The sequence below is a fragment of the Podarcis bocagei genome, assembly GCF_964188305.1.
Source record: "Podarcis bocagei genome assembly, chromosome: 2".
Taxonomy (NCBI): Eukaryota; Metazoa; Chordata; class Lepidosauria; order Squamata; family Lacertidae; genus Podarcis; species Podarcis bocagei.
The window spans coordinates 34,718,079-34,733,644 of NC_138126.1; the positions used below are offsets into that span (position 1 = coordinate 34,718,079).

At 39.9% G+C, this 15,566-nt stretch overlaps 1 protein-coding gene across 16 annotated transcripts in view; it reads right to left on the bottom strand.

The window, feature by feature from the left end:
- The window catches only part of FOXP1 (forkhead box P1), a 569,345-nt gene that overhangs the window by 235,796 nt on the left and 317,983 nt on the right, over positions 1–15,566 (bottom strand). For 15 of the 16 annotated variants that reach the window (XR_014005113.1, XM_081184115.1, XM_081184128.1 and 12 more), the window contains one exon: positions 12,836–13,017. Coding sequence is in view for 14 of the 16 variants with exons in the window: in XM_081184115.1 (XP_081040241.1) it covers positions 12,836–13,006 (171 nt within the window). In the remaining 2 variants the exon portion in view is untranslated. Of the gene's footprint in view, positions 1–12,835; positions 13,018–15,566 lie in introns of those variants that run through there. The other variant, XM_081184119.1, reaches the window with a different exon arrangement.

A 15,566-nucleotide genomic window follows, 5' to 3' on the forward strand; every position in this document is an offset into this window, starting at 1 on the left:
TTATTAGGAAAACTTGCCAGTATATAATGCAAGTATCAGTGGCATCTGCTTTTGCAGTACTCCTTCATCTGAGTTTTAGCTTGCAGGGTTATTTCCCACCCTCATGCCATCAGTGTTTGATTTGCACACAATCAGCTACAAAGGAAGGGTGCATTTTACTATAATTCAGGGTACATATGGATGCTGCCTCTGCTGGATTGAGAGTGATTTTGTGGGTCTTCATTCCCTGATACAATAATTTCCAGATCAGAACACAGCAGCATATTTCCAGAATTTTAAACAAACAGAATGTTAAGTTACATTTTAAATTACATTTTAAATTACATATTTATAAATAAGACAAATACAAAATTTAATAAGTTCACAATTTTCCAAAACCTAGATATTGATTTTATTTTCATTTTTGTGAAAGGGTGTTTTACTGCAGAACAATTTTTTTGGTTGTTAAACTTCTGGTTTTTTTCTTAACTCATTAGCAGAGTAACGATGTGGGACAGCTTGTACATCACAGTGCAGGCTAGTAGTGGTAACAGAGCACTGTACAGAAATGAAAGCAGCATCCTACCCCACTGCTAGCCACCCATCAGCAACAGTAGCCATGTGATGGGTTGTCTGCCTCCCACTCAGTGCCTAGTTAGTGCTGGATTAAATCCTATCCTAGCCCTGTATGTCACTGAGATTCAGGATCAGTGATTTGCATTTATATAGACCTGTGGTGGTAAAACTGGGCCCTCCGGCTGTTTTGGGACTACAATTCCCATCATCCCTGACCACTGGCCCTGTTAGCTAGAGATGATGGGAGTTGTAGTCCAAAAACAGCGGAGGGGCAAGTTTGGCCACCACCGATATAGATAGCTTCTGAAAACTAAGAATGGTGCATGTGCAGAATCTCTTCTAATAACAGTCTGAAATATAGGAGTTCAACTAGAGTGAACCAAAGGGATACTGTAACCCCTAAACCTTTATAATAATATATGTACCTCTCTATGCACATGTTGCGGACGCGGGTGGCGCTGTGGGTTAAACCGCAGAGCCTAGGGCTTGCCGATCAGAAGGTCAGTGGTTCGAATCCCCGCAACAGGGTGAGCTCCCATTGCTTGGTCCCTCGTCCTGCCAACCTAGCAGTTTGAAAGTGCAAGTAGATAAATAGGTATCACTCTGGCGGGAAGATAAAGGGTGTTTCCGTGTGCTGCTCTGGTTCGCCAGAAGCGGCTTAGTCATGCTGGCCACATGACCCGGAAGATGTACGCCGGCTCCCTCGGCCAGTAAAGTGAGATGAGCACCCAACCCCAGAGTTGTCCGCAACGGGACCTAACGGTCAGGGGTCCCTTTACCTTTTTATGCACATATTATAGGCAGGACAATCCTATGGTTCTACAACGCTGGCAGCCTCTACAACACTGGCATATCATAGTTGTCATCCAATGCTTTACAAGCAGAGAAGTCTAGGGCACAACAGCGGCTACAGAAACAACAGTAGCAACACCAACAGGTTCTTGTAGCGACAGCCTCCTTTGTAAACCACTGCGACCCACCAACCACAAGTTGCTTGTTGATGATGCTTCCACACTGGCCATGCAACAAAAGCAGTAATAATGCCCATACATTCTATGAGCTCATTCACCCAGTACATGCATGGCCATCCCACAAAATAACAACAGACCATCTAGAAGGGACAACAGATCCTTTCTAAGTGTGGGCATATATAGCAAAAAACGTTCATAATTTCTTCACGCATTGGTTTGAAAACCACAGCAACAACAAAAACATGTATCCTGCAAACAACTACCAATTGGGCAAGCAAACAACCTGCCCCAGAAAGAGAATCAAGAAATGCCATCCCAATCAGAACAGGCAGAAGATACAGGCCTTTGAAATCTCCCAGGGGTCTAGTCAATGGCAAACCACCTCCCCTGCCTTCATGCAGGGCATCCAGGGGGTACAGTCATATGGGCAGTTACTGAAGGGTCCCAATGTGTGAGAAACTGAAAAAAGGTTGCTGGTGGAAACCCATCACTACACAAACAAAATGCTACATATTCCCCCCTGTTGGAACAGCATTGCGCTCCACCATCATAAAAGTGTATGAGAACAAACCTATCCCATCCAGTAAGTCAATGACCCTTAGGCAAAGGTTTTAAAAAATACTCAAAATAAACAAACAACTCCATAGCCATCAAATTTTGGGCAACTTAGAAAACCCAGCTTGTTGAAAGATGTGGTGGTAGCAAAGTACAACACACTAGGGCTCCTTCAGACAGACCTAGAGTGCAGCCTTGTATATACTTACTAGGGAGTTAGCTCCATCGACAGCAGTGGAAGCCACCTCTGAGTAAGTACCTATAGAACTGTGGTCTAAGGGCTGTATCCAACTGCACCCCCTGCCCGAAAAAAACCCCACATTGCCTGTAAAGGGTTAGGGGATGATTTGGAACAGCTGGGGAAGTGGTGTTGGGTCTTCAGGGGTTTGTGAAACTATATGAACACTGCCTTTCTTCCCTGGTCTGCTGAAGGGAGCATCCACTTGATTTAAGAGAGGGACAGAACTGGATCTAACCATGTGCCCCTGTATTTCAAACCCTTACAGTGACTTACATATTATTCAAAGACTCCTAGCTGAACATCTGAATTGCCTCCAATGGGAAGCACTGTAGGTGAAGGTTATGTGAAAGCTTTGCCTGTGCTACCTGATCTTCTGTTTTACACATAAATACGTCAGCTGACACTGCAGCCACTGAGTGATGAACAAGAATGTATGTGAGCAAGCCCTCATGACTGAAAAAGATGTGACTTGGAAAGAAAAGAAAAAAGAAAAGAAAAGAAAAATCACCTGAAGACACCCATAATATATAAATATATATATTTCGCTATTCAACCAGGTTATGAATATTTTTAGTATTTCTTAAAACAGAGAATCATAATGGCTTCAAAATGCACAAAGTAGTGCCACAGATGGTAATGCTCAAATTACATTTACAACGTGAAGCCTGAAAAAAATAATTCTATTTTTGTACGTTTTAATTGACAAGAAATATTTGGTTTACCTGGGCCGTGAAGCATGAAAATGAGCAAGTGTGAATCAAGTTTAAATTTAAAAGCAGTGTGAAATGAGCTATTCATGAGGGCTTCACAATTTACAATTTACAGAGGGAATACTATTTTCTTTTACAGAAACAGAATTTTATGGTTTCTAGTACATATACACTGACTTACCAAGTGAAGCTGTTCTGAGTGGCGAATAGTCAGGCAGACCCAGCTGTCCACTGGATGGCTGAATAGACTACTGGAATGTTATGTTCACAGACAAAATTATTTTAATTTAGCTCAACTTGGAGCTTAAGCTTTGAAGCTGTCCCACATAGCTATTTGAGCAAAAGCAGCTTCAGGAGGGGAGAAATGGAGTGGAGTGGCAGAGAAAGCAAGGGGTGCTTAATTCTTCCTCTACAGCTCTGCCTCCCCAACCACTGCTACTGCCCTAGGGTTCCTAAGTTGTATGTAAGGATCCATCAGTCTCAGAGCCACCCACAGTACATCTGTAGTATAGGGCAATAATAACTAATGTTGACTATCTTATCTTAATGTACAGTATACACCAAATGTTTTGAATATACAATATAAATACTAGTTAGCTTCTCTTAAGCACTGCACTGATTCGTCAGTGTATGATTCTCAGGAACACAAATGATTTGAAACAACAAAACGTGGTATAAAATATTAAAAATACAGCAGCAGTAGACATTAAAACCCAACACAGCTATAAAGTGAATGCTAAAAAGCAATTATAAAACATGGCCTGGGTGCACTAAAGAAAAGTATTTACTTGGCCCTGAAACAAGATCAACATCAGTGCTGCACAAGTTTCTCTTAGGATAGCATACTAAGTGCAAGTTTCCATGATTGATAAAGCCCTCTCTCTCCAGTCACGACCTACCTAACGTCAGATGGAGCAGAGACTCAGAGAAGCACCACTCGTGATGAACAATGGGTTTTGGGAGACCTAGGCAGAAAAAAGGGCCATTCAAGCTGGCAGGACCCGGAGTCATTTAGGGCTTTATAGCTAATGAGAGCTGGACCATAAAGAAGGCTGATCACCGAAGAATTGATGCTTTTGAGTTATGGTGCTGGAGGAGACTCTTGAGAGTCCCATGGACTGCAAGAAGATCAAACCTATCCATTCTGAAGGAAATCAGCCCTTGAGTGCTCATGGGAAGGACAGATCCTGAATCTGAGGCTCTAATACTTTGGCCACCTCATGAGAAGAGAAGACTCCCTGGAAAACACCCTGATGTTGGGGAAAGATTGCGGGTACAAGGAGAAGGGGATGACAGAGGACGAGATGGTTGGACAGTGTTCTCGAAGCTATGAACATGAGTTTGACCAAACTGTGGGAGGCAGTGGAAGACAGGAGTGCCTGGTGTGCTCTGGTCCATGGGGTCACGAAGAGTCGGACACGACTAAATGACTAAACAACAACAACAAGCTAATGAACAGCGTTTTGAATTGTCTGTGGAAACAGTCCAGCAGCCAGTTTAAGTACTGCCTGGATACATTCTATGTAGCTGGTCCCTGTTAGAAGCCTAGCAGCTGAATTGTATATTAACTGAAGTATCCAGTCTTCAAGGCAGCCCCACATACAATGCATCTGAGAATTTACCAGGGCTTAGATGAAACTCTCCATAGGGGGAAGTGTGGTGGTGTTCACCTAACCTTTGTACTACACCAACCTTAATGCTGCTTTGCTTCTCCCAGTAATCTGCAACATGACTAACGAGAGGTCAAGGGAGCAACACAGCTACCCACCCACCCACGAAGTCCACTGCCCGGTTATACTATAGCAGGTATGGGGAAACTCAGAAATTGGCCCAAGCAAGTATGGCCCAAGCAAGTATGGCCAAGCAAGTATGGCCAAGGGGAGTTTTAGTCCAGCAACAAGTAGATGGCCACAGGTTCCCGAACTCTGACCTGTAATTTCCATATGACGTGGAAAATGATCTCCTGTAATTATTTAAGATCAAACTGAGCAAACCATTCTGTAATAATATATTTGATGTAACTTAAAAGTACCCCTTCAGTTAACCTAGCTTACATTCATGGGTGCTCTTTTATGGGTGTAACCTATGCTGGGCAGTATCTTTAAATCATTCTTATTTTCATGAGAAAGATGATTGGAAAATGTATATTTTTAAAAAAGGGAAGTGTGGGGGAGGGGAGAATATGCCTATGAAAATGTAGCATAGAAAAAACCTACAAACCCCTGCATTTTCACCTATTATCAGGAACTTCAAATATAATAAATACTGACAAGCTTTCTTTCACTTCTCTATTACCATCATATTTTCCTTTAATGGTTTAAATTAACTCTTTAAAAGTTTTCACAGTTGTTTTTCTTTCTTTTTAAAGCGGAAATGCATCCTTTGAAAATATTAAATACATGGCTCCAAACATGTGAACACACCTTATACCTACACAGATAAAAATACAAAATGAAAACTCTGACTGTAGCCTCAAGCCTTGATAGTGTCAATGTAGTACAAATAAGATAAAAGGGCATTAAAAAAAAAAGTCTACCTAATGGACTGTGTTTTTTACTGAAATAAATCAGAGGTCTTAAAAACAAAAAAGAGACAAAAACAGTATCTACCTTAATGCGATTTTTAATTTCTGTCGTTGTGCTGCTTTTATATTTCTAAGTTCTCTGAGACAGAATCTCTCCTGAGAAGCAAAAGACATTTTACACACATTTTTCTATCTACTGAAAGAGGTATATTGTGCCCTTCAGTGAACATAAAATTGATATTATCATGTCTTAGTTTATATACCACTACTTAACCTTCAGATTAAAAGTTATTAGATTTGAATGACTAAAAAGATATCATGTTACCTTCCATTCAATGTCGAGTGAACAGAAAACTTGAGGGGTAAAGGCAAGAGCAGTAAGACTGCTTTGCTGGTACAATTCCCCATCCACTTCCATGTACCTGCGTTGCCCAAAGGCATGGAAGGGTCTGCTTTGCAAGCGCATAACTGGAAACAATGATGGAAGGAACAAATTCTTTTCTGTTGTCAAAGTGGGTAATGGTTCCCTCTCAAATTATTCACTACCGGAAAAACAATCCCACTCATGAAAACCCAACAATAAAAATATACTCTAGAGCCAGCCCTGAAGAAGGTATGGGGAGAGAAGATTCCTTCACATCATCAACAACCATTTCAGTCTCAAGGAAAAGCTAGCGAGTGAAAACTGGTCCTCCAAGTTACTTAATCTGCCCATAAAAGGGGTGAGTGGAAGGTGATTATTCCACCCCCTTCTCTCCCCTAAAGTTCAGGCAAACCTAAAGAATGGGGTGGGCTGTGGGGGAAGGGAGAGATCATGGGAAATCAGAGAGAGGCACCTTTTTCTGGCCATAAACTCTGACAGGAGAGTTATTTCAAGGGGTAATGCCTAGGGTAGGAGATGGTGTGAAAGTCACCTTCCACCCACCTCCTTCAGTGGGCACATATTTGGATCCAGCCCTAAGTCTCTGACTGCCCTTACCTCCAGCAAATAATCCCCAGTCTTAACCATGACTTTGCTGTGCCTTTGGTCTCATTTACTACATCAAAAACTTTATCTCCTCCCTACACAATTTGGCAGTGGCTGGGTATGACAATATATCATGTATCTTGTGAATTAACTTCTTTATTCAAATATATTCTGCAACTTGAATGTCACCTCTGCAACATTCATGCACATAGAATCCAGATAGTGCTCTTTTTTTTGGACAAATTATCCACAGAACGTCCCTGAAATCTATGAATGGGACAGTGTTAAATATTGAACATTACATTCAGTAAGACTTATGAAATGTGCAATGTGTACACACACACTTACTTCCAGCCTTAAAGTTATGGAAAAGTAAGAGTATGCCAGATTATTCATTATTACTTTAGGGGTGTGTCAATGAAACATCATGCACACAACTTCATTTGTATTGTTCTGAACTAAACCATGAGTACACATATTAAGGCAGATATTTAACTTAAGTTTTCAAAACAATATGAGTGACTCTTCATAACTACATCAAGCTGCAGTTCAAACACAAAACGATGAAAGAAACAGTTTCCTACATGAAGTGTTATTTCTCTGTGTAAACTTTCATCTTGTTCCTCTATGCACTACTTGCATATGTAACTATTCTATGTTGTCATAAAAGCAGTCACCTCCTAACCATTTTATCAAGCAATGTGAACACTACCTAAAATATATATACTCCAGGGAAATGATAAGATTTACACCAGGGATAGGCAACCTAAGGCCCATGGGCCGGATGCGACCCAATTGCCATCTCAATCCGGCCCGTGGACGGTTCGGGAATCAGCATGTTTTTACATGAGTAGAATGTGTCCTTTTATTTAAAATGCATCTCTGGGTTATTTGTGGGGCATGGGAATTTGTTCATATATTTTTTCAAAATATAATCCGGCCCAACACATGGTCTGAGAGACGGTGGACCGGCCCACAGCTGAAAAAGGGTGCTGACCCCTGATTTACTTTATACATACACTACCAGTTTTACCAGCTGACCACTAGCTTGCCAATAAATGCAAGCACACTTGCAAAATATCTGTGCACATCTGTCCACATAATGACCTTTCCCTCTTGCCATTCTTGCAAATAAATTTGCAACCAGCGTAGCTTAACCCGTCCACAAAGCACGGGCTCCTAAATGTTAAAAAGAATGTTGGATTGAGTTTGTCACCATTTAAATCTATGGCATTAAAACGGAACAGTTTATCATTGAAAAGAAGTTTGTGTTTCTGCTGCTGAGCAACACAGCTTTTCAGGTCTTCCTATTATAATGCCTACTCCAATTTCTCCACCTCTCCTTTTTGAAACCATAACAATACTTAATGATCCAAATACCTGACTAGCTGTAAAACAACCATTTTAAATAACAGATGTTTCCCTAAAACTTTGCAAGAACTGAGAAAGGAAACTTGTCCAAATATTATGGCCAATGCTAGATATTTTTATAGCAACTGAAAGCTGTGTGCCTCCGTACATGCACAAAAATCCCAACCAGAATTCTACGCTTTGTTATTATCATGGTCATATTTTCTGTGGTCCAGCATGACCTAAAACAGCCAGCCATGCTGATCTTTTAATACATACTTCATAGGATGTGATGCTTCCCTCCAGCAATTTGATGCTCCCAGAACACTCTGAGGCATCTCATTTCCTTGTCAAAGCTTCTGTCCTGTTCTCCAGTGTCTAAGCTTCACATCTTTCTAAGAACAAGGAGCTCCCCTAGGCTACTCCACTCTTCAACATGGGTAGCCTCACTCATGATTCAATTATCTACTGAAGGCTTCATTGGGATGTGTGGTGACCAACATTATTGTTGCTACTGAGTTACTGTAGGCTGATTATCCTCAACATTTATAACAAAGGCAGATCCTGACAAAATATATTAAAAAATTGTCTAGTGGCACCTTAGAGACCAGCTAAGTTTGTTCTTGGTATAAGCTTTCATGTGCATGCACACTTCTTCAGATACACTGAGTCACCAGACCCTTATATATAGTGGGAGGGTAGTAGAAGATGGGTGATTGACTCAATGGGTATGGTAAACCTATTGACGACTGTTAACGACTGCAATTAGTCCTACAGGAAAAAGCAAGCGGTAGTATGCAGATGATTAGCCTATGTTATGAGACAGGAATCCAATATCTCTATAAAGACCAGGTCTCTCCATAGTTTTCAGTTTAGTGATAAGTTGTAATTCAGCAACTTCTCTTCCAAGTCTGTTTCTGTAGTGTAGTGGTTATCACATTCCGAGCTGCTTTTCTGTAGTGTAGTGGTAATCACGCTCAAACTGGTTTTCTGTAGTGTAGTGGTTATCACGTTCTAACTGGTTTTCTGTAGTGTAGTGGTTATCACATTCAAACATGTTTTCCGTAGTGTAGTGGTTATCACGTTCAAACTGGTTTTCCGTAGTGTAGTGGTTATCACATTCTAACTGGTTTTCCGTAGTGTAGTGGTTATCACGTTCTAAATGGTTTTCTGTAGTGTAGTGGTTATCACGTTCGAACTGGTTTTCTGTAGTGTAATGGTTATCACGTTCACCTCACACGCAAAAGGTTCCCGATTCAAAACCGGGCAGAAACAGCCTTACACGCCTATTCTGACATTACACATTCAAAATTCGGTACACACACCAATAATGTGTGTTTAAATGTCATGTAGGAAGCATCTGTTTTCAAGCGAAGAACGACACTGACTCCAGAAAATGTAAATCTTTGCTAGAGGCAGGTATGCAGATCATCCTACCCAGATGGCATTTGCTTGCAAGAGTTGTGTTCACACATGGCTTTTCAAAAGTAACGCCTGAAGCTGAACAGATCCTCTCCCTTCTCAACCACATAGATTTCAGTTTTAATCTCCTCCCTCTTACTCCCTCACATTATTCAGAAACATCCAATTTTGCCAATATTTTACTTTTCTGTTCTTTCTTTCCCTTTTGGATCTATTTTTAAGCATTTGCTCTTCATGCAAGGTATTTTTTTAAAACAGATATTTGTAATGGGTTAAAACATTTGTAATGCCCCAAGTTTTCCCTATGATCAAGGTGACATAGTCAGCTACTCTACAGCTAAGGACTCTCCATTTTTTTAAGCCCAAGTTTTCAGCATGACAGACACAAGTAAAGTAGGGATGAACTGAGATAAGCTCCTCTTTATAGAGAAGCACACACCTCTCATTCTTTTTTGTTCATAGCAAATATGCATGCCCCTGCATGTGCAAGGAACACTGGAATGCAGAGCTTTCCCATGAATAATTCTACATATGTGCTTAAAAGTTTGTCACTGTTCATGTTAAATATCACCTTATGACACAAGACTGAGTACCCACTAAACCTTTCCTTTATGTGCTTTGTACATATACCTCCCAAATTTCAGTGAAGAGCTATGAATAGCATATATCTTATTTAATTTTTAAAGTTTATTTGTGCTTTACAGCTTTATACCTTGCAAATGAACCTATTTCACTGGGATATCGTTTATGTAGCTTGTATTTCCTTACTTTGCACAAAATAATAACCAAATTGTACCTGTCGCTGTGCTTTCTAGGTTGTATGGAAAAACAGGTATACTGTACTTCTGAAATTTAGTCTTTCATTTTTTTCCTTAGCAGAATATGGTACTGCCCTCAAGGACATGGCTCTCTCGTTTAGCTTACCCACACAGGTGCACCACAATCCCATTCAAGAAAATTAAAGCCACAGCAACAAGTTGCTATAAAAGTATTATGCTTAGTTGCTGTTCAAGGCTGCGTGTTCACCCAGCCATTGTTATTGGTATGTGCCAATCCAGGGAGAGAGGGTGGAGAGACATCAGTTCACTGGATAAAATTATTAAAAATATATTAATGAAGCTGGTTCTTATGCAGCCATACACCCCTTAGGAATCATTGCAGGTAGCCTACAAAGAAGAACAAGGTACTTGACAGAGAACCAAATCAGAAGTACCCTTCACTGATACTTCAGACAATGCAATACAGTTGTCAAAAAGAAGAGGAGAAATGAAGAATTTACATTGCAATGCTGTCAGGAAACAGCAGTTCTACTTAACAGCCATTCAGATTTATTGAATGAGCATTTTATAGCAAGCATTCTGTTAAGTGACCCAAGAGCATATGTTGTATAGGGAGAAACAACTAAACAGTATGCTGCATGCTTGCTGTAGCTGTTTGAAAACAACTTTTTTTTTTCCTTTTTCAGCATTAACAGTACCTAGAAACAGTATCTGGAAACCACAGCCATCAAATACACTGTGATACAGTTTTTGAGGATTGTTTGGATAGTACGCTCATTTATAAACAAACAAACAAAATACACATGCACACATATTTAGTATGGATGTGTTATTAAACTAGCAAGTTGTTTGCTTCATAAAAGAAAATTCTATGACAAAAGAAAAAGGGAAGTGTATGGAGACCTATGGACAAGACTATAAACCAAAGGTGACTTTATATAAGCCAAACGCAAAACAGACAGTTATAACTAGGTATGAACTAAATACTCATTCCTTTAACTTCCATTAAATTCATCTCCTTGAAAGGCACTCCTGCCTCTTCTTGAGCATTCAGGTAGGTTGCTGCCGAGTGACGTGATACAATGCATATAATGATTAAGGTATTACTTCACTCAGCAGTGACCCCTGTGGTTCATTAGGGTGTGGTCTTGATTATAGGTAGGTTAGAAGGTGGTAGCCATGATGTTGATGAATATTTGGTGAAAAGAGAAATGGCAAATATATGTAATACAGTTTTTGGATCTCTGAGCTGCCAGATACTCTATTAGAATGTATTATCATGCTGCTGTGGAAGTTATAAGATGGCTTTTTGTTATTTCAAAGTATTAACTTATTTCATTTGTTGCTGTGTATTTTTTTTTTATTGGTAGCTAGTCTGTGATTTTGTATGAAGAGCAATATAGAAATGTGTACCAGCAAAAACAGATTGGAAAGAAGCAAAAGGTTTAGAAAAATGCAGATACACTAACAATGGAATTAGCTCATTTTGCTGTGAAGTCTCTTGGAGAAGAAGGCTTTTGTGTACAGTGTAGTTCCAACATATTTTACTGTTCTTATTCTCTTTCACTGTCCTATATTAATCAAAGCTGTAACCCCTGTTGTCTTTGCACTACGATTCAGAATGTGCCCCTGGCGAAGAATGAGGGAAAAGTCAACAGGAATTAAGTTTCAGTGCAACTGTTTACTCAACTGTGGCCTGCACTTATTGAAATTTTATCCATGGTTTTGTATGACTACTGCAGTAATGAATTCAGCATGGCTGTGATTTTCTCACTGATTGTATTCTCACTTCAAATAAGAGACCCATAGTAAGAAAACGGCTGAAATAACTGTCTATTGCATTTAACATCATGTGACTCTCAAAACAGCTAAACTGTAGTGGAATTATGTTGTGTGCGTTTTTTCCAAGGGGGGGGAAATAGCAATGTTGGCTGACTGCAATGTGTTTTCAACTGCTGTTTTCTACTGTACAACTACCTGCTGACAAGAGCATCATGTGCTCTGAAGAGTATTTACAAAGCTGCCAAATAACTTACTTAAAATACTTCAAGAATACATTCAGCATTACAGGAGACAAAGGTTGTAGTGACACACAGAACCCTCAGAAGCCCACCCCTTCTTCCTTTTAATAACCCACATTATGAAAGCTTGTTTTAAAAAGTAGAATTATGATTCATTTCCCCCAATTCTAATATTACAGATACATACAACATGACTTTCCTATTTAAATGTATTTTTAAATCTTTTATTGATAGGCGTGTTCCTAACTTGATCATAATGGGGAAAATCCAACATTGCTCTAATGGACTTCCCTCACACAACAGGACTTCCCCTTTCTCCAATATATCCCTTCCAGAGCAGTTTCTGGGCACATATGGGGGTCTGCAGGGAAGGAAGGAGGAAAACCAGAAATCCCATTGTGTAAGGAGACGTCTGTTCCCAGTTGCATATGGATACCACCGGATTTCATCCAACCTTATTTCGTTGTATAAGTGCATATTCACAAACATTATTTTGTACAGTCATCAACGGACGACAGACTCAAGCTATGAACTCTTGATCTTTCTGACAAGAGTATCGAAAAAGTAATTCCAATTGGATAAATGAAACATCCATTTTGCATTTGCCCTACAGGACACAAACCACAGATAAAAACCTAGTTTCTGTAAGTTTCTTATTTTGCTGGAAAATGCCACCATCTTTTTACATGGTCAAGTCTTCTCCCCTTGCTCCCTCCAGGTAGTGAAATCTGAATATGTACCTGCTGCTGTTGAAGGTGGGCTAGGTCTGCTGCACCAATTTCCACTGAAGGTGTCTCTCCGTTTGATCTCGCTTCCCGCAGGCTGCACTCTAGTATATGGCTACCAGCGCTCGCTCCATTCTGAATGGCTGAACCGTTACTTTTTGTCTCAGTCCCAGATTCTTGCATCATGACTCAAAAACCTGAAATAATTCAGTGGAGGAAAAGGGGAGAATAAAGCAGCTGTTGAAACACTTGTACATTAAGATATATCTTGTTTTTTAAAGCTTGCCGTAGCTGTAAACATTTGACCTTTCCCTTCGTACAATTTGTGCTTTCATTAATGGTTCAAGCCACCAGTTTATGTTTATTTGTTGGTATAGCTATATCATCAGTAAATTCTTTTTCTAAATATAGCAGCATTTACTCAGCAGCTTTCCCCCCCCCCTCAGATATATCTGCAGACGTAGATATGCAAGCTCTAGAATTCGATTTCTTTAATTGCATCTGAACACTTCACTTAAAACCTATAATACATTCTACGTGGTACATTATGATATATATATATATATGCAACAGGATGCTTGCCAGCTTGCTGTAGGAGGATGTTGTGGGCGACAGACTTGAAAAAGAGCACATACATACTCAGATGCAAAGCATCACCTATCATCCACACCTTAGGCCTAGGGCATTGCCCCCACCCTAGGGGCTGTCCTTTGGAATGAACAGTATCAGAGCCCTAGTGAAAGCCACCCTCTTAATCAGCCGTGAAAAGGAGACCTGATTATCAGAAATGGATGACAACCCAAGCCAAACAACAACTATTTATTTTCACGGTTGAGCTACGCTTATAGGGAAAACAAAGACACCTGAGAGCCACTAGTGAATTCGAACATTTAAATGTGAATAATGTGGGCAAATAAAATTAGTATCCAAGTTGTATTACTTGAGAAACAACTGATTAAGGGCTTTGCCTAGCATCTGCAATAATACCCAGCTCTAACTCCTGATTCAAACTAAAGGCAGAAAAAGCTTCCTAAGCACACTCCCCCCTTTTTTTAACATTATACTGGCAGCATGGGAACTGATGCAGTGGAGTTCCTTCCCATGCGTTCTGAGTAACTTGAGAAGCTCCGGACCACAAGGAATAGCACCTCCCTATACCTTGCTGACAAAGGTCTGTATAGTTAAAGCTATGGTTTTCCCAGTAGTGATGTATGGAAGTGAGAGCTGGACCATAAAGAAGGCTGATCGCCGAAGAATTGATGCTTTTCAATTATGGTGCTGGAGGAGACTCTTGAGAGTCCCATGGACTGCAAGAAGATCAAACCTATCCATTCTTAGGGAAATCAGCCCTGAGTGTTCACTGGAAGGACAGATCCTGAAGCTGAGGCTCCAATATTTTGGCCACCTCATGAGAAGAGAAGACTCCCTGGAAAAGACGCCGATGTTGGGAAAGATGGAGGGCACAAGGAGAAGGGGACGACAGAGGATAAGATGGTTGGACAGTGTTCTTGAAGCTACCAGCATGAGTTTGACCAAACTGCGGGAGGCAGTGGAAGACAGGAGTGCCTGGTGTGCTCTGGTCCATGGGTCACAAAGAGTCGGACATTACTAAACGACTAAACAACAACAACAAAATGGAGAGAAGGCATACTTTTTATGAGTTAATTAAACAGCTTCTGAGGGATGCAAAAAGGGGAAATCCACTCTTAACTGAACGGAAAAGGGAGAAAATTAGGAATAACTGTTGTTCAATGAAGGAATTATGGCGTAATTATGATCTAGAACAAAAAGTAGAAGTGGTTAAATTAGAATAAAACAGTTGCTTAGAATCTGGCTGATCGATGTATGAAACTATAGCACTTTTACAAGCTTCGTAAATTGAATCATTTGTGGAGCTCTTAAACTGTAGCCTTTCCCCAGCTCTTAAAACAGAGGCAAAACATTCTGAGGGTGGGCTGGGGAGATCACACCTGGTAGAATATGTTTTTTTTAAATTGCCACACACCTTAAAGTTATAAGGTTCCTCTGATAGTCTGACTCTTGGAGGACTATACTCCTTTGGCTTCTTTTCCTACACTTAAAGCACCTTTGTCCATACACAGCAATTCTACCTCCTTTCCCCGGTTATTTCTGTAGTTCCTTCAATCTCATTATTCCACCTTTCATCATTTTTAGTTGTTTTGTTAATATGGATTTATAGATTTTAATTGTTTTTCTGATGATTTGCTAATTATTCTGTATGATTCTTTGTTTGTGATGTTCTATTACGTTATTGTTATTTATTCTTTGCAAGTCACCTTGTGATTCATTTCAATGAAAAGTGACATCAAAATTTAATACATCAAATCAATCAATCAATCAATCAATCACATATACAATGTTACTGATCAGGATGAATATGATAAACTCATCAGTGGCTCAGAGAAATTGAGGACAGGGGCAGGGTTGAGCCTCTGGTTTTAAAGCTATTAAAACTTTTGATGGGGAAAAGGAGGAATACTTAAATTCTTTAAAATGATGATAAAGAAAGACATTCTGGATAGCATATAAGATAGCAAGGATAGTGGATAGATTGATATTGTTCTTGATTAAGTTGCCTTTGTTTGTGCATTTCAGCCATGAGCACACTGGCTGTCAAAGAAAAGTAAACAAATATAGTCACTATTAAGACTACTTCCCAGAGAATCACCCAATTTTCATTTCTCACATGGTTATCGCTTTTGAAATCTCGGTGTAATTTCATGAG